The sequence below is a fragment of the Carassius auratus genome, chromosome 50, assembly GCF_003368295.1.
Source record: "Carassius auratus strain Wakin chromosome 50, ASM336829v1, whole genome shotgun sequence".
NCBI lineage: Eukaryota > Metazoa > Chordata > Actinopteri > Cypriniformes > Cyprinidae > Carassius > Carassius auratus.
In genome coordinates this window covers 13067689-13094232 of record NC_039292.1, presented here as the reverse complement: position 1 = coordinate 13094232, position 26544 = coordinate 13067689, and the positions used below count along the sequence as shown (strand labels likewise).

The following is a 26544-nucleotide window of genomic DNA, read 5'->3' as shown; positions in this document are numbered from 1 at the left end:
TGTTATGCAAATCTTCTCACATCGTGATGTAGACATGTGTGGGCGTGTTTAAACAAGCCATTTTAGGAGGGCATGGTTGATTAAACTGTGATAAAGAATGTGTCTTTGGATTCGAGACTTTAGTCTTTGAAACTTTAAAGATCTTCATTATGCACCAGGAGCTTGTAACACTCCAAAGAGAAAGGAAAAATTGAAATCGCATCATATCACCCCTTTACAAGCACCTGTGCATGTCATGAATGCTCATTTATCCATAACATTATCATTCTGACTAGCCTTCCATTCAAAGCACACATACAAATCTGTACATCTTATCTATTTTTAATTATCACTCACCTTTGTACATGAATCATTCAGAACAGAATATTTCAGATTGAAGGGGTTACTTACTGACAAATAATTTCTGAAGTTTCCTCAGATTCCTGTAAATTTAAAGGAATAGTAAAACAAACAAAAAAAGAAAGAAAAATCTGTGTGTTTGCATGAAACAAATCTGTTACAATATTTTTTTTATTATTATTATTAACCTCAAACTGTTGCTTCTGGTTAAAGTTTGAGTCTTTTCTCAATAATATTGATTTCTCCAGTGGGAAAGTTATCTTGTCATGATGCATTTGTTTCTTCCAAATATGCAGCTTTTCAACATGTTGTTAACTGATGGACTGGAGTGGTTTGGATTACTTGTAGATTATTGTGATGTTTTTATCATCTGTTTAGACTCTCATTCTGATCATCTGTTGGTGAACAAGTGGTGTAATGCTCCAATTCTCCAAATCTGTTCTTGTGAAGAAACAAACTCATCTACATCTTTGATGACCTGAGGGTGAGTAAACTTTCAGAATACTTTTTTTTTTCTATTCCTTTAGATAATAAAAAATACATGATAAACATAACATTAAATAATGAACAATATAATATGTTAAATAAATAAGATGAAGTTGTACTGAAAAAAAATCTTTAATGATGATAATTTATATCATTTGAAGAGCTTTTGGTCTGGGTCTGGCTGAACGACAGCAAATTCTTCCACTGGAGCCGCTGATCCAGATTTCCAACAGCTGTTTCTACAAGTGTACACAAGAACTGTTCCAAACTCGAGCGAAACGTCTGAGAAAACAAAAACAAATCAATCTTAGAATATAAACACTAAAAAAATATAACAAGATGTACAGTCAGCCATTCGTTATCACAAAATATATCCTGACAGGATGCAGGATCAGAGGGTTATTTTGAGATATAATTAATAATTGTGCATTGCACTATATTTTACAGCTGCTTACCAAAATAAATCAGTAAAAGGACAATAAATGTGTATAAAAATGTTGGTTTTAAATGTATTGTAGAACATCTGTACTTACCTGAATCTGTGTCTACACTCCTGAGCAAACTGACCAATGCTGGCATGAGCTGAAATTCAAAAACTCTGGGGCTGCCGCAGTGAGCACAGACCGGCACCGTCTGAATAACATCAGAGACAGTCTCTGATATAAACAGAGGTGATCCTGCCCAACTATATCTATCAGGTGAGAGGAAACACATGAGTAAATTATAAAATAATTGGGTCCATAATACAACAAAGAGCTTATGACGGTTATATTTCGGGATGGACCTTCCTGCTTTTTTCTAAAAATCATGTTACATCATACAAATTCATTTGAAATCTCCCCCTTGTGCCTCGTGTTTGACAGTTGTGAACTTAACCGATAAATGACTGACGATTCAGTCTGTGAACTGTTTCAGTGGCTAAATAAAGATGACATCGGATGCCCATTTTCCAAAGGTTGGTATGATTCTTAAGAGTCTACATGAAATGTCTGTAACATGGTTAAAATTCTCAGTGGTGGAGTAAAACAACACCTTTTTACCTTGTCAAAAACAGCTCTGTTCACAGCGAGCCGTATTGGGTGCATGTCTCTTTAAATGATAATAAGCTCTGCTGACCCCGCCCCTCTCACGGCTATGTAACCATATATGGCTCGGAGGTGGTCTTATTCAAATAGCAAGCTATGTAGAAACCAGCATCACTGATGCACATTATTTTAAATTCATATAGATTTATCATTTTAAATTATTCTATTATTTTATATGAATATTTTGTATTCATATATATTTAAAAATACTCAATTATGTTACTATTTTAAATGAAATTTTGATATATTGTTTTAATTAGCTTATTGTGTGATTTTGTCATTTCTAGCTAGTTTGTATGGAGCCCCGCACATGACATCCAGGAAAAAATATTAGGCTAAATCGTGTGCACGATTTACTTATTCGTTCCCTCAATGTACTAAAACATCCACACGATTACTGTTGTGTTCCCTCGATTTACTATTTTATTCAGTCGATTTATAAATTGTGCACACGATTTAGCAAATCGAGTGAGCGCAATAGTAAATCAAGGGAACACAATAGTAATCGAGTGCATGTTTTAGTACATTGAGGGAACGAATTAGTAAATTGTGCGCATAATTTATTATTTTTTTTCTTGCATGTCATGTGCTGGGCTCCATAAGTTTGGCAACTAGATGCAATATTTTATTTAAATTAATGCTCAAATAATGATAATTTCTAATGGTTTTAGTTAGCGATGATAACCCTGCACTAGCACACATGCTAACAAGATGAATTCTGACGAAACACACATCAACACAAAGTTTCCCCAACTGAACATTTTGCATAATTCTAGCAAATCTGTAATTCTTTTGACCATTTCAGTTGCAGTCTGGAGCAGCATTTTGCCGAACAGCAGTGTAAACATATTCAATCACCGTAACACTTGTTCAGGACAAAGAGAGATTTTCTTCATGAAACTGGTGAACACTTCATCTCCATGCTTGGCCGTGGCCTTCTCGTATTCCTCCTGAGTGGCTCCCCCACTTCCACAACTGAAAACATATAGAAACTGAGGTGATTAATAGACAGTTTACACATCACTGTAGTTTCAGTTGTAGAATCCATCCTCACCTATGAATCTCCTCGACTGTCACTCCCTCTCTCTCCTCATACGCTCTAAGCAGTTCGTTCTCATGATCCGTGTCATGAAAGCCATCCAAGTCTGTTTCTTCCATTACACTTATGTAGAATGGCTGGAAAACAGGCACATCGTTGGGTTGGAGGGCGCTTTGATGATGATCTCCATCAATGCACAGGTCCTGAAGCCTGCTGCTGACATCATTTCCTTCACCGATACAGTCATTTGGTATTTGTACGCCGTTTTCAGCCACTTGTTCTTCATCGTCCATCCCCCAGTCATCGGCTTCATCACACCAGTCTGTCCTGGACATTGCAGATTCTGTACACGGCGTGGTTTTGTCGTCTTGTCTTGCTTTGATGTCATCCTCCAAGCACTGAGAGCGCAGGACTATCCAACTAGGTACATATACATGGTCCGAAAAATACATGTTTTAAGGAACAGTTCTGGAAACAGAGCACATTTGACACATGTAAATAATGCCGTAATATAAAATGAGAAGCTGTCACCTCTCTGATTTACCGCTGCAGTGTGGATTGGTGCAGGCGAAGACACTGATGGTTCTGTGGTAAGGAGACGCAGCGAGAGGACAGTAGACCTGCACCACGTGGGACAGGCCTCTCTGACACAGACTGCATGTGGGATGCTGCAGAGTGATTACTGGAAGCAGGTCCTGTCATGATAGAAATATACATTTATGTCAAATTAATTAATGAATCTTTCGATTTAAACATCACCCCTTGGATGCAACCATACACATATATAATTTAAATAAAAAAAATGCTATGTGCCTTTCTCATACACAAGTGATAGAACGTTTCACAACACAAAATAAAAATTAATACAGTGTATAATAACTTTAGGCTACTTATTTTTATTTGATTCATACTTATTTTAGATATAATGCATTTCCCTTTTGTGATAATTGCAATATAATTAGAAACACACATCTTGTCATATGTTCCAAATCTAAAAAAAAAAAAAAAATTAAGGAAAATGATTGATATGCTTTTTTTTTGGCAAGGCATTCTATTCGCATAATTAGAAAGCACTGTTTTTTTTTTTTTTTTTTTTTGCGATTCTACCCTCAAAACACATATAATTAAAGATGTATTATAGATTAATAAAGTAATAAATAAAATAAAGTCGTTGGTCATGACACAGAGGACTTACATTTCCGAGTTAATATGGTTAGCTCCCTAGTTAGCCAACTGGCTAACGATAGCCTTTATTACTTAAAAACATTTTTTTTTTTTATTCACTAACGCAAACGCATAAATCTGATTAAATTTCGCGTACTTATCAAAAATATTGTCAGTCTACATTAAGAATCAACTACAAGATAATGAAGTAACGTCAGCTGTCAGGCAGAGATCTAAGCTAACTTCAGTTAGCATGACACAAACCCTGAGGATATGGATAAATTATGTTTCCTTTACCGGTCTATCTCCAATTTTGTTTGTGCAATATGATGTGTATTTCTTCTTGTCGATAACTCCATCACATACTCCGATGAGGACTGTCTCGTGCACTGCTGCTGCCATGACTTTATCAAGCAGAACTCTTCAGTCCATGTGCTTCTCTGAACACGTGCAGAAGTTCACACTCGGTACTGAATCATTTGGATCTTAATCAATCTTAAAATGTGTTTTATCCAGTCGTTACTGGTTCACAATTTATATTAATGCAGGAATGATATGTTAAATAAAAAATATTTCCGACATTATGCATATACTTATGTAAAATTTATTTCAATTATTCCAAACGACATTTGATTCTGGTATATGAGCTTTAATACGTTGTTTTACAATGTAAATATCAACGAATGTAATTTAGATGTTAAGTAGAAATATTGGTTTTGTTCAGTTGTAGGTTATTGTGTGCCCCGTCTGTTATGTGGCTGTATATCGGGCCAGTGGCGCTCCATGTCACCTGTAGGTCGTGGTTATTCTTTGTTATGACAGCCAATCACGATCCCGGCTGCAACCATGAAACTTATGTTTTAACCAATCAGCGCTCGTATGGCAACCGCGAATTAGCCAATCAGCGCTCGTATCGTAACCGCGAATTTGCCAATCAGCGCTCGTATCGCAACCGTGATTCCCCCCAGTAACAACAAGCAATTAGCCAATCAGCGCTCGTATCGCAACCGTCATTCCGCCCAGTAACAACAAGAAATTGGCCAATCAGCGCTCGTTCCTTATCCGTGATTCTTCATAGTAACAACAAGTTATCAACAACAATTGATAACGTCAAGAACCCCCGGAGACTTGCGGATCACGGCTGAAGAAGAAGATAACAGTCATCGATTAATTTCTTACCAACATTTGCAATGTAAGTGAATCTTTTATCAATAAAAAAGTAACACAATACTGGTGCACAAATATGCATTAATTCATACTTAACGAATGCACAGATAATCACGAGTTAATGAAAACTAATGAAGGACTAACTTAAACCATTAATAAATGATTACTACATCAGCAACTAATAAACATTCTATATGTTTCATAGATTAATTAATACATACAATTTTATTATTTAAATTTACTTTAATGTATTAGTTCCGTAATAACATTATATTAACTAATGACGTAAATGTATATTTTAATTACTACAGTGGCCAAAGCTATTTACTTCAACTTCCAGTTGTCAGCTTTAATTAATCATTAGCTAATGATTTTCAAAGGAATCATGTTATGACTTTACATGTTGAGGTAAAAAATTATTAACCAATTGTTAATATGTTATTGTGGTTATGGATTTTTTTTAAATTAGTCGTACCTCAACAAGTAAAGTTAAAGTAATAACATAATGATATCTTTACAAATTATTAGCTAATGATTCATTAATGATATAATTTGACACTATTAGTTAATATAATATGTTATTAAGGAATGAATAAATTATGACACTTAACTAATAACAACAATTTATTGATTACTTTATCTATGAATCATATAAAATGTTCATTTGTTGCCAATGCAGTAATCATTAATAAATGGTTTGGTCCTTAATGAGTTATATATTAAATCATGATTATCTGTGCATAAATTAAGTATGAATTAATGCATTTAATTGTATTTATTTAATGCATACTAGTGCCAGCATATTGTAACATGAGTTGTGTTTTTATGTTAACATAAAAATAAAGTGTCAAATATATAAAGTTGTTTTGAATGAATAACCTGTAGTTCAGACAAGCTTATAATTCAGCTGATCAATGTAAAATATTATTTAAAAAAAAAAAGTATTTCATATTTGGTAGATTAGTCGACCAAGCAGAATATAAAGTATATTAAGTTACAGTTTTACCAGCTGCAACATTAAAATGATTCTTACACATTAATTCATTACTTGTTATAATGCAATAATATAGTATACATTATGCTTCTACTTTTAGTACTTTAAGTATATTTTGATTCTAGAATTTTGTATGTATGATCTTTATTTGTAATAGAGCAGAAAAATTTGTGAAAATTTTGTCTTTAAAAAGGAGATCACATAGAATAGACTGAACTTTCCCTTCCCTTTCTCAGGTGGGACAAAAGTGATATTTGAATGTATAATAATTATCTGAAAAATTATCTCTTACTCTGGGATAATTCTGATATGTTAGCCAACATTTTTAGCCTGTAGGAAAATATATACACAAACAAAGCATAATATAAAATCAACATTACAAGGTGATCATAAGTAAATACAGTTCACTTTTTCTAATTTAGATGGAACCTCGCTTCAGGAGACGGGCTGATGGCAGCCTGAATCTGACGGATACAGTGGAAGCGTCAAAGGTGAAGGAAGCCAACAAAGGAAAGCCGTACACAAGACCCCTGCCCCCGGAGAAAGTGCTAGACAAAGCCAGGAAAAGTTTAAGTGAGCACCACGGAGATCTGTCTAACAGAAAGCACCTGTTGGGTTTCTTTGAAATCCAATTTGGTGTATTTCGTGGGCAAACATTTAGGTGGCTGGCTGAAAATGCCCTGGGGTATGCTGCTTACCTGGTGGCAGCTATGAAGAGGGACCCCACAGGAGGCAGCAAAGACTCCCAAGAACATGCCCACAACAAGGGGAGTTTCAGGGAGTATATTGAGCTCTTTCCTTCTGGCAGAGTTGCCATTGCCATGAAGGAAGAGCAATATGCTGGAAAAGCTCCCCAGCATGCTGCTGACTCCCAGCACTCTGCCCCTACAGAGTTCACCACCCCCACGCAGCAAGCTACCACCACCCATACTTCTACTGCATCTCTCCGCTCCCTCTTGGTAAGAAAGCTGCCTAACCAAAAAAACTTGAACAAGGCTGTAGAAAGACTGGTTTCCCCCCTCAAAGTCGCACCTTGTAAGCAAACATTTATTTGTATAACACTTTTTTGGTTTGTTTAGTATTTATTGCTGTTCAGTAGTCATGTTTATCTGTTTGTCCTGTGTTTTTTTGTAGCTTTGGCCCAGGCACGTGCACGGCCCTCAGCCACCCTCACCTGTCCAGCTGTGTCCCTTGAGACAGCCACAGGGCCCTCAGCCACCCTCACCTGTCCATCTGTGTCCCTTGAGACAGCCACAGGGCCCTCAGCCACTCTCACCTGTCCAGCTGTGTCCACTGAGATAGATGACAGCACACTGCTGGCAGAGGCAGCTAAGTTTGAGGCATCATATGTGGCATGTACGTTTATACTTATTTAAAGTATTCAATGTTTCCTTTCCAGGGATAATAAAGTAAAGTGAAGCAATGTGAATTTGTTTATTTATGTGTTTATTTTCTGTTTTTCTATTTTATTTTATTTTTTCAGCAAGACGAGTTTGTCTTCCGGCTGGATGGACACACACCCTGCCTGAAGTGGACCAGAGGTGGATCTCCAAGGCCCTGTTCAGGTGGACAGCACAGGGGCATCCCGAGCTGGTATTTAGTAGGGTGAACAAACTTTGGTGGTATCCTCCACCCGTGCCACTGAAGACCAGCAATTCTCCTTCCTTGGAGAATTACTTTGGCCATCGCCTGCTGCTCTGGATGCCACGAAAACTGTGGCAAGTGAAGCTGACTTGTCCGCATCCAGACTGTCAAAAAGAACTTCTGACCTCAGCTGGCTTGCATCAAAAGATCAGGCAGGTGGTTGCCATGGGTGAGATGTACTTTGTTGCATCTGAGTACCTGGCCTGCCGAAGATGTAAGAGGAAGGTCATCAGCTGGAGCCATGATCTCGTTTCCCAGCTCGACATTGGCCACAGGGTGCTGTTCCCTTGCATTCTTACTTCAAAACTTGCATGTGACTTCGAGGTAGTAACTTTGATGCGTCAGCGCGGGCTGGGAAACAGCAGCAGCCAGATCCAGCGCAAGCTACAGGAGCGTCATGTTGATGTCTGGTTGCAAAAGACAGTCCAGTATCTGACAGATTGCAAGGGGGTTGCCAGTGCTGTCACGACGAGCCTGATCCTGCCTGTGACATTTGAACCTGTTCCTTCAATGCCTTCTATACCCAAGCACCGATGGCTGATGCAGGTGTACGCCCAGGATGTCCTGCAAAGGCTGGATGAGGTCAAGGCCACTATAACATCACAATATGGTCGAATCTTAAAAATGGATTCTACCAAAAAAGTGGCCAGAAAACTAGCAGGACGCAGCTATGGCACTGCTACTTGGGCAACTAATGTTGGCAATGAGCATGGACAGGTGATCATGTCCGTGCTCACAGCGAGCGAAGGTTTTGGTCTGGGGCCAATGATAGAAGGCCTTATCAAGCGATACAGAGTGGCTGGGGTGGCTCCTCCCGAAGTGCTGTATGTCGACCGAGACTGCTGTGGCAACACTCTTTTGAGGAGGATGTTTGAAGAGTGGGAGCAAATGACCATCCGGTTAGATGTCTGGCACTTCATGAGAAGGTTTGCTGTGGGCTGCACCACCGACTCACACCAGTTATATGCCACTTTTATGAGTGGCCTCAGCCATTGTATTTTCATGTGGGACCAGGTCGACCTGACTGCCCTGAAGACAGCGAAGCATGCAGAGCTAGAAGCTGATGGGAAACCATCATTCGAGGCTGATGTGCTACGCTGTATCAGTCGTAGCGAGCTAGCGCTGCATTGCAGGAGAACCACTCGCGGGACCAAAGAGACCCTGGCATTGATTGAGAGCCATGTTCAGGCCTTTGATGGAGATGCTGGTCGTGACACTCTGGGAGTCCCACTAATAAACTCAGCCCGCATGAGAGAGATTTTAAAGTCCCAGCGGAAGCATGTGGCCTGCATCCAGGATCCTGTCGGTGTGCAGCTCTACATGCAGACGGGTACTGTACTGAAGGGAGGGCACCGCCTGCCAACATACCGCTGTGCCAGAGGTTCCACTTCACTTGAGTCATTTCACCTGCACCTTAACAGATTCATCCCAGGTAATAAATTATTTAATTGAATTATTAAATTAAGATATGATTTATACTGAAATAATTATGAGAATTGCAAGAACAGCTATTTGTGTATTTATAGAAAAAATTTTGTGCTGTGAATTTATTATTATTATTATTTTTTTCATTTATAGGCACGCTGGCAAGTGACACCTTCTTTCAGGCATATCTTTTGGATGGGCTTGCAAGGTGGAATGAGGACCGGGCAGTGGCAGCAACAACTAATCAGCAGCAACCACATTCCTACAACCATCTACTGCGTCATGCGGTCAACACTCTTGCAGAGGAGCTCATGGGCATGAAAATCATTCCTTATGTTGGGCCAAGAAAGTACACTGGTATATAACTATTTTTTTTTTTTTAGTGACACTTTAATTCAAGTATAAACCATTGAACCACTAAGTTATAATATAATATTGTGGTATGTTATCTAATTGTCAATGTTTTTCAATTTTAAAGGTGAGCTTATTGGAGTGGAATATCTTTACCAGCAAACTGGTAAAGTTCTGCAGGACTACAAGTTGGCCATTGAAGAGTCAGAGACTACTGAGGTTGGTATAGAGGTGGATGAAGGTTATGCTGAACTTGAGGAGTTTCAGGACATCACTGTCCCCACCTTTGACACTGAACGGACACCTGCTGCCTCTACACAAGCATCAGTGTCTGCAGCGTCTGCAGCATCATCTCCAACTCCTCCAGCAACCAGCCCCACGTCATCACTGTTTGTGGTCCCTCCATCACCAGTGTCATCTCCTGTCAGCAGCTCACTGCAAACTCAATCAGATCTAGCACTCTTTCCTGGAGCACATAGCTGTGAGTTTTACCATAAAGTATTCATAAAGATTTCGGTATTTGTTATCACACTAACTATAAATTTGTATTTATCACATTGAAAGGCATAAATACAAATTTAAAATAAATATTTACCTTTTTGATGTTGTCCCAGTGGACCGATTATCTGCAGAAACGGATCGTCCAACATCGGAAGAGAACACTTCACATGATGTAAGGGCCCAGTTTATTTTTTATTTACATTTACATGTGTGTAAACATAATCTGGGTTACATTGGATGTGCTTTCATGTGAATATTTGTATTCATTGATGCTATCAAAAGTTCCTAAATTATCTTTCATTTTAGGATTCGGTTGGACCTGATAATATTGAGGGGTATGGAGCCGTGCAGGACTTGGCAGAGTTTTTGGTTAGCCTCAGAGACCACCGTCTGGCTTTGTCAGGAGAAGAGTGCATCAAGATCATCTCCTTATGGCAGGCATTGGGGGAGTATGACAAGAAAAAGACCATTTACCCACCACGTCACCAAACCCACCTAAAACAGGGACGATTCAGGGCCACTAAGAAGATTGTGGCCCCAGGTGTTGAGAGCACCAAAAGGTATGTTATATTTAGTAAATACAGGGTTTACAATTTTTTTGGTAAAATATATATATCTGAAACTGGCTGAAATATCACCTACAACATTTTTTGTTTAGTAACCTGACACCTTCATGACTAGCTTATCTTGGTTATAACATAAATTATTAGTTGTGATTTACATTTAATTCTGACTATATATATTAGGTTGCTAAGTATGTTACATTGCTATGGACACAGTTCCAACCGCACATTGGAATAATTAATTTAGCAGAAACAAAGCAATCATTTCTTAAATAAGTAAAATCATTTTGTATCATTATGTTGTGTCAAATAATTTGTCTTTTACTGTACTTTAGTAAGTAGCCATGTAATAAGCGGGATAATATGCAGTCATTATTGTGGGAAAAAGTCTGACAGGCTGACTTACAACACCCTGTAATAATTCTACAACACAGTAATCCAGTAGAGACCTGATTTATTGATATGACATTTAAACATCAAACTAAAAACAAAACAAAGAAAGAAAACATAACTATGGGCAGATATTATCAATGAACAATTAGACAACACAAACACAAAACAGACAGAATAGAAAAGGGAAAATAAAAATAAGATCACACAATGAAATTAAATCTTACATTAATATGTATTTTGTTGTAATTTGCAGGTGTTTCGTTGGGGCTCATAGTCCTGCACAGTGGCCTGACTGCAACCGAGTGGTGGAGGCCATTTTCACAAGGCTCTGTGCTCTCTACCCAAACGCGGTGCGCTGTGAGGGAGTGAGGGTGTCCCGCTTCACTGTTGTAGCACGTGCTTACAAGCACATCCGTGAGTGCATCCTCACCAATGCTAAGGTGATGAGTGAGACCACCATCCAGCTCCCAGAAGTGAACGCTGCAACAGTCACACAATGGTTAGTAAATTGTCACAGCTAAGCCTAAACTTAAAGCAGTTAAAGGCTGATGTTACACAGTGCAACTTTTTTTGATCAATGCTGCTTGTCTAAATTCTCAGTGGGGAACGTGCCCAAGAAACATTTCTCAAAAATGTTTGTATCATCAGCCTTAATGTAACCATGGCTGCTTTGCAGGTCTAGAAACAAATCAACAAGAGTTCAACTTCTGTTTTCTTCTTCATTATGAAAGATAAGATTTATGACGTGGATCAGCTGTCTTCAACAGACTGCAAGAATCAATAATTCATAATACAATGTTAATCTCAATAAAGTAGCCATTTCACAAAAGCAGTAATACATTAGACGACTGCTGTGTGATCTCAGCTGTGTCATGCTGCTGCGTCACAGTCATGACAAATAGTAGTTGATCTTTTGTATTGCTTAAATGTTTATTAATATTGGTTGTTTTATGTTTCCCAGGTTCAGCAGGCGTGGAAAGTCACAGGAACAAGAGATTTTGAAGCAGGGTATCCAAGCCCCAGATGCACCCATGGCAGGACCCGAGACGCTTCCTGCTGCTCTGCAGAAAGGACCAACTCTGTATCCAGGCAATTTGGCTAAGCCTCACCTTTTTATCCTGCCACCAAACACTGCTGGGAAGGCAAAACTTAAGGGGAGGTCGCAACCCCAGGCCATCTCCCAGGCTCCAGCATCACATCAAGGCCTTCCTGTCATTGCACCAGCACTACCCGTCTCTCTCCCTTTCATTTTACCATCTGTGCAGCTTCCTACAGTGATAGGCACTTGCGCGCCATCCACTACAGTGCCAGGTACCTCACAGGTGATGTTCTTCAACCTCCCATTACCTTCAGTTATGCCACCATCAGCTCAGACACCGACATCCGGTCAAGATGTTCCTTACTCCACTCAGCAATATAGAAAGAGAAAACTGGAGAGGGAGCGCACTGGAACTGTCACAAGAAAATATGTGAAGAAGACAGACGTCATTCTTTGCAGAAAGTGTAACAAAGAGAGAAAGCCACCATCACATCTTCAGTACTTTGGCAACTGGTTCTGCAAAGAGTCTGAGACTCAATCATATGATGAATGGAGGGCTGTGCTGCAGGAACGAGGTTATAGAAGAAAAAAAAAGGGAAATGGCAACCCTCCAGCTTCTTAAAACTGCTATTTCAGCACATTATATTTTTATTTGGTTAATGTTTGCTTTATAGTGCAATTTACAAGTCTCCCACAATGACAGCTGTCTCTAAAATGTGTAATTACTGTGTGTTTCCTCTGCTGCATGCCTCTGTTGGGAAAATATTTGATATTTCATATATATATATATATATATATATATATATATATATATATATATATATATATATATATATATATATATATGGTATGTTTATGTTTTTATTATTATCATTATTTTGGTTTTGGTATATTTTATTTACTTTTTTTTTAGGGGCGAATATGTCATAATTGCACTACTGTGGTCCATTTTAGTTTTAAATTAACTTTTTTTTGGCTAATATGTCAAAATTGCACTACTGTGGTAAATGTTTGTCTTGGTTTACTATTTATTATTTTCTTAGTCTGATGTCAAAATTGCACTGAAAATGTTTGTTTTGGTTTGATATTTATTATATTTTTACACTGATATGTAAAAAGTTTACTACTGTGGTAAACATTTTTGGTTTACTGTTTATTATTTTAAATTGATGTGTAAAAATTGCATTGCTGTTCTAAATGTTTTATTGGCTTTAAAATATATATGGAGATTAAAAGGATTGTTAATATTTGCCCTCACACTATTGTTATTGTGTTTGTTTTGGTTTTATATTTATTATATTTTTACACTGATATGTAAACATTTTTCTACTGTGGTAAACATTTTTGGTTTACTGTTTACTATTTTTAATTGATGTGTAAAAATTGCACTACTGTTCTAAATGTTTTATTGGCTTGAAAATATATATGGAGATTAAAAGGATCTCCCTCACACTATTGTTATTGTGCCTTTTTGTATTCTCACAATATTTGTACATGCATATATATTTGCACTGCTGTTATAATTTTTTTATTGACTTTATATTTGCAAATAAAAAGGGTTGTTAATCTTAATATTTGCACTCGCAATGTTTTTGTGCCTATTTCTCACTGTATTTGTAGTTGCACATTTTTTAAGTATTCCAGTATTACATAACAATAAAACACACACACAAAAAACAGGGACTTTCAGAATAAGTCAGAAAATATAATAATATAATATAATGTTATACTGTAAAAAAATAATATATTATACTGTAAAAAATGAGTAGTTAGCGCTGCGTTATTCATGTGTTTTGTTGTGAAAATGCACAAAAACACAAATCATGTATTGTTGCAATGAAGATTCACGTTTTGTCTGTCAAATCATTTCGTTTTTTTTTTATCCAGTGACATCTGGATGCTTTTGTCCATATAAGGTATTTCCTGTAGCGTGCGTCACAAGCTGGTACTTTTACGAGTCCGTTTTGGACTTTATGCGAGAGAGCGCCCTCCGGCGTCCGGTATGAATGAAACATACATAACGTGAGAGTGTTTACCTTGGACAGTTCCCAAATCAAAGTGAGGGGGACGAATTTACGTTCGATTAAATTACGGGGGGTAATGATGATTACGCACGCGTGCATCAGCAGCGTCAAAACGGACACATTCCAGGAATTCCATCACTGGTCGGAGCGGGCCGCGAACTCGCGTACGTGTGCGTCTTTTAGGATCTTTACCTCGACTAATGGGCGCCGGCCTTGGCGCAATGGATAACGCGTCTGACTACGGATCAGAAGATTCTAGGTTCGACTCCTGGCTGGCTCGGTTCTTTTGAACTCCGACTCGCTAGTTCATTTGGTTCACGTTAAAAATGATACTCCGACAAACATTTTAGGGAACATATGCAGAGCACACCCTTTTTATACAGTCTATGGGCACACCTCACATATAGGGTGCATGTGAAAGGTCAAGTTAATATGTGTCACTGCAGGGAGTTCACAAAACAAGCGTTAGAACTTAACGGAATGATTCCTTTACGTTTATATACGTTTCGCCATAGTTTTTTTTATCCACAGCACAATGAAAAACGTCACAGCTTTTGGATAAACAAATATGATTTAAGCCAACACTAAATGTAAAAGGTAAAGCAAAGTGGCTAAAAAGATTTTATAATGAAAGGAAATGTTTTATAATTTTTCTGAATTGAATCTATTGATGGAAGACGCCGCGAGAGGGCAGTAGACTTGCACTCAAAATCTACAACAAATACTAAACTCTGTTTTGGGTCACATTTAAGCTCTTTCGTCAGTATAACTTAGTTTGTAAAAGTTAGTTTCGCCAATAATTTTACGACGTTTTTTTCCCTTTAAAAACACATTCAAACAATGAATCAGTTCAGACGAGTTCAAAAGTCTAATTTAACATGTTATTGAAATAATGTGAATATTAACATGCCCTTTTTTTGAGTATCCATGCCTGAGTCTATCAGCGGCCGTGAAAATAAAGGATCCGAGTCGGAGTTCAAAAGAACCGAGCCAGCCAGGAGTCGAACCTAGAATCTTCTGATCCGTAGTCAGACGCGTTATCCATTGCGCCAAGGCCGGCGCCCATTAGTCGAGGTAAAGATCCTAAAAGACGCACACGTACGCGAGTTCGCGGCCCGCTCCGACCAGTGATGGAATTCCTGGAATGTGTCCGTTTTGACGCTGCTGATGCACGCGTGCGTAATCATCATTACCCCCCGTAATTTAATCGAACGTAAATTCGTCCCCCTCACTTTGATTTGGGAACTGTCCAAGGTAAACACTCTCACGTTATGTATGTTTCATTCATACCGGACGCCGGAGGGCGCTCTCTCGCATAAAGTCCAAAACGGACTCGTAAAAGTACCAGCTTGTGACGCACGCTACAGGAAATACCTTATATGGACAAAAGCATCCAGATGTCACTGGATAAAAAAAAAACGAAATGATTTGACAGACAAAACGTGAATCTTCATTGCAACAATACATGATTTGTGTTTTTGTGCATTTTCACAACAAAACACATGAATAACGCAGCGCTAACTACTCATTTTTACAGTATAATATATTATTTTTTTACAGTATAACATTATATTATATTATTATATTTTCTGACTTATTCTGAAAGTCCCTGTTTTTTGTGTGTGTGTTTTATTGTTATGTAATACTGGAATACTTAAAAAATGTGCAACTACAAATACAGTGAGAAATAGGCACAAAAACATTGCGAGTGCAAATATTAAGATTAACAACCCTTTTTATTTGCAAATATAAAGTCAATAAAAAAATTATAACAGCAGTGCAAATATATATGCATGTACAAATATTGTGAGAATACAAAAAGGCACAATAACAATAGTGTGAGGGAGATCCTTTTAATCTCCATATATATTTTCAAGCCAATAAAACATTTAGAACAGTAGTGCAATTTTTACACATCAATTAAAAATAGTAAACAGTAAACCAAAAATGTTTACCACAGTAGAAAAATGTTTACATATCAGTGTAAAAATATAATAAATATAAAACCAAAACAAACACAATAACAATAGTGTGAGGGCAAATATTAACAATCCTTTTAATCTCCATATATATTTTAAAGCCAATAAAACATTTAGAACAGCAATGCAATTTTTACACATCAATTTAAAATAATAAACAGTAAACCAAAAATGTTTACCACAGTAGTAAACTTTTTACATATCAGTGTAAAAATATAATAAATATCAAACCAAAACAAACATTTTCAGTGCAATTTTGACATCAGACTAAGAAAATAATAAATAGTAAACCAAGACAAACATTTACCACAGTAGTGCAATTTTGACATATTAGCCAAAAAAAAGTTAATTTAAAACTAAAATGGACCACAGTAGTGCAATTATGACATATTCGCCCCTAAAAAAAAAGTAAATAAAATATACCAAAACCAAAATAATGATAATAATAAAAACATAAACATACCATATATATATATATATATATATATATATATATATATATATATATATATATATATATATATATATATATATATATGAAATATCAAATATTTTCCCAACAGAGGCATGCAGCAGAGGAAACACACAGTAATTACACATTTTAGAGACAGCTGTCATTGTGGGAGACTTGTAAATTGCACTATAAAGCAAACATTAACCAAATAAAAATATAATGTGCTGAAATAGCAGTTTTAAGAAGCTGGAGGGTTGCCATTTCCCTTTTTTTTTCTTCTATAACCTCGTTCCTGCAGCACAGCCCTCCATTCATCATATGATTGAGTCTCAGACTCTTTGCAGAACCAGTTGCCAAAGTACTGAAGATGTGATGGTGGCTTTCTCTCTTTGTTACACTTTCTGCAAAGAATGACGTCTGTCTTCTTCACATATTTTCTTGTGACAGTTCCAGTGCGCTCCCTCTCCAGTTTTCTCTTTCTATATTGCTGAGTGGAGTAAGGAACATCTTGACCGGATGTCGGTGTCTGAGCTGATGGTGGCATAACTGAAGGTAATGGGAGGTTGAAGAACATCACCTGTGAGGTACCTGGCACTGTAGTGGATGGCGCGCAAGTGCCTATCACTGTAGGAAGCTGCACAGATGGTAAAATGAAAGGGAGAGAGACGGGTAGTGCTGGTGCAATGACAGGAAGGCCTTGATGTGATGCTGGAGCCTGGGAGATGGCCTGGGGTTGCGACCTCCCCTTAAGTTTTGCCTTCCCAGCAGTGTTTGGTGGCAGGATAAAAAGGTGAGGCTTAGCCAAATTGCCTGGATACAGAGTTGGTCCTTTCTGCAGAGCAGCAGGAAGCGTCTCGGGTCCTGCCATGGGTGCATCTGGGGCTTGGATACCCTGCTTCAAAATCTCTTGTTCCTGTGACTTTCCACGCCTGCTGAACCTGGGAAACATAAAACAACCAATATTAATAAACATTTAAGCAATACAAAAGATCAACTACTATTTGTCATGACTGTGACGCAGCAGCATGACACAGCTGAGATCACACAGCAGTCGTCTAATGTATTACTGCTTTTGTGAAATGGCTACTTTATTGAGATTAACATTGTATTATGAATTATTGATTCTTGCAGTCTGTTGAAGACAGCTGATCCACGTCATAAATCTTATCTTTCATAATGAAGAAGAAAACAGAAGTTGAACTCTTGTTGATTTGTTTCTAGACCTGCAAAGCAGCCATGGTTACATTAAGGCTGATGATACAAACATTTTTGAGAAATGTTTCTTGGGCACGTTCCCCACTGAGAATTTAGACAAGCAGCATTGATCAAAAAAAGTTGCACTGTGTAACATCAGCCTTTAACTGCTTTAAGTTTAGGCTTAGCTGTGACAATTTACTAACCATTGTGTGACTGTTGCAGCGTTCACTTCTGGGAGCTGGATGGTGGTCTCACTCATCACCTTAGCATTGGTGAGGATGCACTCACGGATGTGCTTGTAAGCACGTGCTACAACAGTGAAGCGGGACACCCTCACTCCCTCACAGCGCACCGCGTTTGGGTAGAGAGCACAGAGCCTTGTGAAAATGGCCTCCACCACTCGGTTGCAGTCAGGCCACTGTGCAGGACTATGAGCCCCAACGAAACACCTGCAAATTACAACAAAATACATATTAATGTAAGATTTAATTTCATTGTGTGATCTTATTTTTATTTTCCCTTTTCTATTCTGTCTGTTTTGTGTTTGTGTTGTCTAATTGTTCATTGATAATATCTGCCCATAGTTATGTTTTCTTTCTTTGTTTTGTTTTTAGTTTGATGTTTAAATGTCATATCAATAAATCAGGTCTCTACTGGATTACTGTGTTGTAGAATTATTACAGGGTGTTGTAAGTCAGCCTGTCAGACTTTTTCCCACAATAATGACTGCATATTATCCCGCTTATTACATGGCTACTTACTAAAGTACAGTAAAAGACAAATTATTTGACACAACATAATGATACAAAATGATTTTACTTATTTAAGAAATGATTGCTTTGTTTCTGCTAAATTAATTATTCCAATGTGCGGTTGGAACTGTGTCCATAGCAATGTAACATACTTAGCAACCTAATATATATAGTCAGAATTAAATGTAAATCACAACTAATAATTTATGTTATAACCAAGATAAGCTAGTCATGAAGGTGTCAGGTTACTAAACAAAAAATGTTGTAGGTGATATTTCAGCCAGTTTCAGATATATATATTTTACCAAAAAAATTGTAAACCCTGTATTTACTAAATATAACATACCTTTTGGTGCTCTCAACACCTGGGGCCACAATCTTCTTAGTGGCCCTGAATCGTCCCTGTTTTAGGTGGGTTTGGTGACGTGGTGGGTAAATGGTCTTTTTCTTGTCATACTCCCCCAATGCCTGCCATAAGGAGATGATCTTGATGCACTCTTCTCCTGACAAAGCCAGACGGTGGTCTCTGAGGCTAACCAAAAACTCTGCCAAGTCCTGCACGGCTCCATACCCCTCAATATTATCAGGTCCAACCGAATCCTAAAATGAAAGATAATTTAGGAACTTTTGATAGCATCAATGAATACAAATATTCACATGAAAGCACATCCAATGTAACCCAGATTATGTTTACACACATGTAAATGTAAATAAAAAATAAACTGGGCCCTTACATCATGTGAAGTGTTCTCTTCCGATGTTGGACGATCCGTTTCTGCAGATAATCGGTCCACTGGGACAACATCAAAAAGGTAAATATTTATTTTAAATTTGTATTTATGCCTTTCAATGTGATAAATACAAATTTATAGTTAGTGTGATAACAAATACCGAAATCTTTATGAATACTTTATGGTAAAACTCACAGCTATGTGCTCCAGGAAAGAGTGCTAGATCTGATTGAGTTTGCAGTGAGCTGCTGACAGGAGATGACACTGGTGATGGAGGGACCACAAACAGTGATGACGTGGGGCTGGTTGCTGGAGGAGTTGGAGATGATGCTGCAGACGCTGCAGACACTGATGCTTGTGTAGAGGCAGCAGGTGTCCGTTCAGTGTCAAAGGTGGGGACAGTGATGTCCTGAAACTCCTCAAGTTCAGCATAACCTTCATCCACCTCTATACCAACCTCAGTAGTCTCTGACTCTTCAATGGCCAACTTGTAGTCCTGCAGAACTTTACCAGTTTGCTGGTAAAGATATTCCACTCCAATAAGCTCACCTTTAAAATTGAAAAACATTGACAATTAGATAACATACCACAATATTATATTATAACTTAGTGGTTCAATGGTTTATACTTGAATTAAAGTGTCACTAAAAAAAAAAAAATAGTTATATACCAGTGTACTTTCTTGGCCCAACATAAGGAATGATTTTCATGCCCATGAGCTCCTCTGCAAGAGTGTTGACCGCATGACGCAGTAGATGGTTGTAGGAATGTGGTTGCTGCTGATTAGTTGTTGCTGCCACTGCCCGGTCCTCATTCCACCTTGCAAGCCCATCCAAAAGATATGCCTGAAAGAAGGTGTCACTTGCCAGCGTGCCTATAAATGAAAAAAATAATAATAATAATAAATTCACAGCACAAAATTTTTTCTATAAATACACAAATAGCTGTTCTTGCAATTCTCATAATTATTTCAGTATAAATCATATCTTAATTTAATAATTCAATTAAATAATTTATTACCTGGGATGAATCTGTTAAGGTGCAGGTGAAATGACTCAAGTGAAGTGGAACCTCTGGCACAGCGGTATGTTGGCAGGCGGTGCCCTCCCTTCAGTACAGTACCCGTCTGCATGTAGAGCTGCACACCGACAGGATCCTGGATGCAGGCCACATGCTTCCGCTGGGACTTTAAAATCTCTCTCATGCGGGCTGAGTTTATTAGTGGGACTCCCAGAGTGTCACGACCAGCATCTCCATCAAAGGCCTGAACATGGCTCTCAATCAATGCCAGGGTCTCTTTGGTCCCGCGAGTGGTTCTCCTGCAATGCAGCGCTAGCTCGCTACGACTGATACAGCGTAGCACATCAGCCTCGAATGATGGTTTCCCATCAGCTTCTAGCTCTGCATGCTTCGCTGTCTTCAGGGCAGTCAGGTCGACCTGGTCCCACATGAAAATACAATGGCTGAGGCCACTCATAAAAGTGGCATATAACTGGTGTGAGTCGGTGGTGCAGCCCACAGCAAACCTTCTCATGAAGTGCCAGACATCTAACCGGATGGTCATTTGCTCCCACTCTTCAAACATCCTCCTCAAAAGAGTGTTGCCACAGCAGTCTCGGTCGACATACAGCACTTCGGGAGGAGCCACCCCAGCCACTCTGTATCGCTTGATAAGGCCTTCTATCATTGGCCCCAGACCAAAACCTTCGCTCGCTGTGAGCACGGACATGATCACCTGTCCATGCTCATTGCCAACATTAGTTGCCCAAGTAGCAGTGCCATAGCTGCGTCCTGCTAGTTTTCTGGCCACTTTTTTGGTAGAATCCATTTTTAAGATTCGACCATATTGTGATGTTATAGTGGCCTTGACCTCATCCAGCCTTTGCAGGACATCCTGGGCGTACACCTGCATCAGCCATCGGTGCTTGGGTATAGAAGGCATTGAAGGAACAGGTTCAAATGTCACAGGCAGGATCAGGCTCGTCGTGACAGCACTGGCAACCCCCTTGCAATCTGTCAGATACTGGACTGTCTTTTGCAACCAGACATCAACATGACGCTCCTGTAGCTTGCGCTGGATCTGGCTGCTGCTGTTTCCCAGCCCGCGCTGACGCATCAAAGTTACTACCTCGAAGTCACATGCAAGTTTTGAAGTAAGAATGCAAGGGAACAGCACCCTGTGGCCAATGTCGAGCTGGGAAACGAGATCATGGCTCCAGCTGATGACCTTCCTCTTACATCTTCGGCAGGCCAGGTACTCAGATGCAACAAAGTACATCTCACCCATGGCAACCACCTGCCTGATCTTTTGATGCAAGCCAGCTGAGGTCAGAAGTTCTTTTTGACAGTCTGGATGCGGACAAGTCAGCTTCACTTGCCACAGTTTTCGTGGCATCCAGAGCAGCAGGCGATGGCCAAAGTAATTCTCCAAGGAAGGAGAATTGCTGGTCTTCAGTGGCACGGGTGGAGGATACCACCAAAGTTTGTTCACCCTACTAAATACCAGCTCGGGATGCCCCTGTGCTGTCCACCTGAACAGGGCCTTGGAGATCCACCTCTGGTCCACTTCAGGCAGGGTGTGTGTCCATCCAGCCGGAAGACAAACTCGTCTTGCTGAAAAAATAAAATAAAATAGAAAAACAGAAAATAAACACATAAATAAACAAATTCACATTGCTTCACTTTACTTTATTATCCCTGGAAAGGAAACATTGAATACTTTAAATAAGTATAAACGTACATGCCACATATGATGCCTCAAACTTAGCTGCCTCTGCCAGCAGTGTGCTGTCATCTATCTCAGTGGACACAGCTGGACAGGTGAGAGTGGCTGAGGGCCCTGTGGCTGTCTCAAGGGACACAGATGGACAGGTGAGGGTGGCTGAGGGCCCTGTGGCTGTCTCAAGGGACACAGCTGGACAGGTGAGGGTGGCTGAGGGCCGTGCACGTGCCTGGGCCAAAGCTACAAAAAAACACAGGACAAACAGATAAACATGACTACTGAACAGCAATAAATACTAAACAAACCAAAAAAGTGTTATACAAATAAATGTTTGCTTACAAGGTGCGACTTTGAGGGGGGAAACCAGTCTTTCTACAGCCTTGTTCAAGTTTTTTTGGTTAGGCAGCTTTCTTACCAAGAGGGAGCGGAGAGATGCAGTAGAAGTATGGGTGGTGGTAGCTTGCTGCGTGGGGGTGGTGAACTCTGTAGGGGCAGAGTGCTGGGAGTCAGCAGCATGCTGGGGAGCTTTTCCAGCATATTGCTCTTCCTTCATGGCAATGGCAACTCTGCCAGAAGGAAAGAGCTCAATATACTCCCTGAAACTCCCCTTGTTGTGGGCATGTTCTTGGGAGTCTTTGCTGCCTCCTGTGGGGTCCCTCTTCATAGCTGCCACCAGGTAAGCAGCATACCCCAGGGCATTTTCAGCCAGCCACCTAAATGTTTGCCCACGAAATACACCAAATTGGATTTCAAAGAAACCCAACAGGTGCTTTCTGTTAGACAGATCTCCGTGGTGCTCACTTAAACTTTTCCTGGCTTTGTCTAGCACTTTCTCCGGGGGCAGGGGTCTTGTGTACGGCTTTCCTTTGTTGGCTTCCTTCACCTTTGACGCTTCCACTGTATCCGTCAGATTCAGGCTGCCATCAGCCCGTCTCCTGAAGCGAGGTTCCATCTAAATTAGAAAAAGTGAACTGTATTTACTTATGATCACCTTGTAATGTTGATTTTATATTATGCTTTGTTTGTGTATATATTTTCCTACAGGCTAAAAATGTTGGCTAACATATCAGAATTATCCCAGAGTAAGAGATAATTTTTCAGATAATTATTATACATTCAAATATCACTTTTGTCCCACCTGAGAAAGGGAAGGGAAAGTTCAGTCTATTCTATGTGATCTCCTTTTTAAAGACAAAATTTTCACAAATTTTTCTGCTCTATTACAAATAAAGATCATACATACAAAATTCTAGAATCAAAATATACTTAAAGTACTAAAAGTAGAAGCATAATGTATACTATATTATTGCATTATAACAAGTAATGAATTAATGTGTAAGAATCATTTTAATGTTGCAGCTGGTAAAACTGTAACTTAATATACTTTATATTCTGCTTGGTCGACTAATCTACCAAATATGAAATACTTTTTTTTTTTAAATAATATTTTACATTGATCAGCTGAATTATAAGCTTGTCTGAACTACAGGTTATTCATTCAAAACAACTTTATATATTTGACACTTTATTTTTATGTTAACATAAAAACACAACTCATGTTACAATATGCTGGCACTAGTATGCATTAAATAAATACAATTAAATGCATTAATTCATACTTAATTTATGCACAGATAATCATGATTTAATATATAACTCATTAAGGACCAAACCATTTATTAATGATTACTGCATTGGCAACAAATGAACATTTTATATGATTCATAGATAAAGTAATCAATAAATTGTTGTTATTAGTTAAGTGTCATAATTTATTCATTCCTTAATAACATATTATATTAACTAATAGTGTCAAATTATATCATTAATGAATCATTAGCTAATAATTTGTAAAGATATCATTATGTTATTACTTTAACTTTACTTGTTGAGGTACGACTAATTTAAAAAAAATCCATAACCACAATAACATATTAACAATTGGTTAATAATTTTTTACCTCAACATGTAAAGTCATAACATGATTCCTTTGAAAATCATTAGCTAATGATTAATTAAAGCTGACAACTGGAAGTTGAAGTAAATAGCTTTGGCCACTGTAGTAATTAAAATATACATTTACGTCATTAGTTAATATAATGTTATTACGGAACTAATACATTAAAGTAAATTTAAATAATAAAATTGTATGTATTAATTAATCTATGAAACATATAGAATGTTTATTAGTTGCTGATGTAGTAATCATTTATTAATGGTTTAAGTTAGTCCTTCATTAGTTTTCATTAACTCGTGATTATCTGTGCATTCGTTAAGTATGAATTAATGCATATTTGTGCACCAGTATTGTGTTACTTTTTTATTGATAAAAGATTCACTTACATTGCAAATGTTGGTAAGAAATTAATCGATGACTGTTATCTTCTTCTTCAGCCGTGATCCGCAAGTCTCCGGGGGTTCTTGACGTTATCAATTGTTGTTGATAACTTGTTGTTACTATGAAGAATCACGGATAAGGAACGAGCGCTGATTGGCCAATTTCTTGTTGTTACTGGGCGGAATGACGGTTGCGATACGAGCGCTGATTGGCTAATTGCTTGTTGTTACTGGGGGGAATCACGGTTGCGATACGAGCGCTGATTGGCAAATTCGCGGTTACGATACGAGCGCTGATTGGCTAATTCGCGGTTGCCATACGAGCGCTGATTGGTTAAAACATAAGTTTCATGGTTGCAGCCGGGATCGTGATTGGCTGTCATAACAAAGAATAACCACGACCTACAGGTGACATGGAGCGCCACTGGCCCGATGCGTCATACTTTTATATACACATAAGTGAGAATAAATATGAAACTGCATGATATTCCCATTCACCAAGTTTTAAAGGCACAATTTGTCATCATGTAGCTGAACCGCGACGAGTCAAGCATCGCTAAGTTAATTAGAACTGACCTTACATGACCTTTCTAGATCTAGAGATCACACTTTTAAAATAGTTATCCAGGTTTTTGAAGACTGTGGGAAACCTGGTTCTTAAAAGATAGATAGTAATTTTATACTATTAATACATATAATAAGAAATAGGTGATCTAGCTCGTGGCATGATTGCAAATGTATGAATTTTCTCATTATTAAATACACAAATGGTACGAAAGAATAATAATAATAATAATTAGAGATATAATTTTGTGCATTTGATGCTTCTAAAAACTGACAAAATGTTACACAGTTGAATAACAGAAATTCATGTCCAGGTTTTTATTGAACATTAAGGAATGTATGTTCAACTTTTTAAAAACATATCTCGAGAATTCACGGTGGGTTTTTCCCCATCCCACTGCATCTCCTGTTTTTAAATGTAAAATGTACTCTGTGTGATTGGCTTTCCGCACTTTGTATTAAACTATGCACTATGCATGATGCTGTTTTGTTTATAGTTGTTTAAGCAACTTAATTATAATTGGTTTATAACATTTTTTATTTAAATATTATTCACTTAACAATCATGTATTCTAATGCATTTATTAAATGTGCATTAGTAATATTTTGCTTGGTGCGCCCTCTTGTGGCATCAGGAGAGAAGCAAAAAGCTTCTCTTCACCCTAACTGAAATTATGCATTTTAAATTCAAATATAATTCGAATTTTGATACTACACAAGTAAAAAAAATCGAATTTAGTTTATATATATATATAGTTTATATATTAAGTATATAAATCATAAACCTGCAGAAACTCGGGTTCCTTACACATTAAACTTAATATTCAGCTTGTTGTAGACACCACTGGTTCTCTGTCCGTGCCCTCACTGTCCTCATCTCATGGGTCTCATGTGGAGCCTCAAACTGAATGTTCATGATGCAGAAGTTGATCACATGTTTGCCCTCTGTATAGGAGCGACATGTATGTCACCTCTGCCTGTGCTGACCTCGCCTGCAAGCCATACCCGACCTGTGAAGACTGCTGGCAGGGTGTTTGTAACCCCAGAATGTCATTCCAAGACTTTATGGAAATGGAGCACTTTAGAGTGAACTCGAGGACACAAAAAAACGGGACCGCAAAGAAACGAAAGGCCTGAAGATGAACACGTTGTTCACTTGTGCAGATTTTGTGAAATGGAACTGAAGCAGGATCCAAACAGTCCTCACACACAGCCTTTTGCAGAAAAATATGTGATATTCATTTGCCGCTTAGCAATATTTAACTCATGTATACACTGTATATTTTAATTTTTCAGTGTGAGATTGTAATAGCTATATATATTGTCAGAATTCTATTTTTCTTTCTATTTTATTACTTTGGCTTGGTCTTAAAAAGTGCTTAAAGCATTGAAAATTACAAATTACAAATTGCTTCATGAGTGCTGTGTTCCACTTCGAAAGACTAATATTTTACAGTGTCTATGGTTTTGAAAACACTTTTATCTTAAGTGTGACAAATTATTCCATAAATCAATTTTCATTCAGTACTTATTATTGAGTTAAATTTAATTATTTAATTTACATTTCAAAAGCAATTTAATATTTAATATAACC

The 26544-nt window shown here is 38.1% G+C and overlaps 3 protein-coding genes across 4 annotated transcripts; 1 reads left to right on the top strand and 2 right to left on the bottom strand.

Annotated features, from left to right (window-relative positions):
- Nucleotides 1-941: 941 nt before the first annotated feature.
- Nucleotides 942-4694, bottom strand: pdcd2l (programmed cell death 2-like). Of its 2 annotated transcripts, none has more exons than XM_026239298.1 (6): nt 4411-4694; nt 3481-3644; nt 2965-3369; nt 2769-2885; nt 1359-1516; nt 942-1107 (listed from the first exon to the last, which is right to left on the bottom strand). In XM_026239298.1, the coding sequence occupies exons 1-6, from the start codon at nt 4513-4515 to the stop codon at nt 977-979; spliced, it is 1080 nt and encodes a 359-aa protein (XP_026095083.1). In that variant the 5' UTR covers nt 4516-4694; the 3' UTR covers nt 942-976. The 2 variants fall into 2 exon arrangements, with proteins under 2 accessions (XP_026095083.1, XP_026095084.1); XM_026239299.1 differs by having other exon boundaries at nt 3494-3644; nt 4411-4548.
- Nucleotides 4695-4886: 192 nt separating this feature from the next.
- LOC113067072 (uncharacterized) lies at nt 4887-12943 on the top strand. Its single transcript, XM_026239296.1, has 10 exons — nt 4887-5305; nt 6697-7309; nt 7409-7630; nt 7758-9350; nt 9497-9700; nt 9822-10175; nt 10309-10367; nt 10502-10755; nt 11405-11650; nt 12113-12943. Exons 2-10 carry the CDS (start codon nt 6697-6699, stop codon nt 12810-12812), a joined length of 4245 nt encoding a protein of 1414 aa, XP_026095081.1. The 5' UTR covers nt 4887-5305; the 3' UTR covers nt 12813-12943.
- A 3811-nt stretch (nt 12944-16754) lies between these two features.
- Nucleotides 16755-24807, bottom strand: LOC113067071 (uncharacterized). The gene is made up of 10 exons (XM_026239295.1): nt 24393-24807; nt 22389-23001; nt 22068-22289; nt 20348-21940; nt 19998-20201; nt 19523-19876; nt 19331-19389; nt 18943-19196; nt 18048-18293; nt 16755-17585 (listed from the first exon to the last, which is right to left on the bottom strand). The coding sequence occupies exons 2-10, from the start codon at nt 22999-23001 to the stop codon at nt 16886-16888; spliced, it is 4245 nt and encodes a 1414-aa protein (XP_026095080.1). The 5' UTR covers nt 24393-24807; the 3' UTR covers nt 16755-16885.
- Between the last annotated feature and the right edge of the window lie 1737 nt (nt 24808-26544).

Coding starts and splice junctions, on each gene's coding strand:
- pdcd2l (XM_026239298.1), bottom strand. CDS start 4,515: ATGGCAGCAGCAGTGCACGAGACAGTCCTCATCGGAGTATGTGATGGA. Junction 3,370..3,480: donor TGCAGCGGTAAATCAGAGAG/GTGACAGCTTCT, acceptor ATATGTACCTAG/TTGGATAGTCCTGCGCTCTC. Junction 2,886..2,964: donor ACAGTCGAGGAGATTCATAG/GTGAGGATGGAT, acceptor ATATGTTTTCAG/TTGTGGAAGTGGGGGAGCCA.
- LOC113067072 (XM_026239296.1), top strand. CDS start 6,697: ATGGAACCTCGCTTCAGGAGACGGGCTGATGGCAGCCTGAATCTGACG. Junction 10,756..11,404: donor GGTGTTGAGAGCACCAAAAG/GTATGTTATATT, acceptor TGTAATTTGCAG/GTGTTTCGTTGGGGCTCATA. Junction 11,651..12,112: donor GCTGCAACAGTCACACAATG/GTTAGTAAATTG, acceptor TATGTTTCCCAG/GTTCAGCAGGCGTGGAAAGT.
- LOC113067071 (XM_026239295.1), bottom strand. CDS start 23,001: ATGGAACCTCGCTTCAGGAGACGGGCTGATGGCAGCCTGAATCTGACG. Junction 22,290..22,388: donor CCCCCTCAAAGTCGCACCTT/GTAAGCAAACAT, acceptor GTTTTTTTGTAG/CTTTGGCCCAGGCACGTGCA. Junction 20,202..20,347: donor CCTTAACAGATTCATCCCAG/GTAATAAATTAT, acceptor TTTCATTTATAG/GCACGCTGGCAAGTGACACC.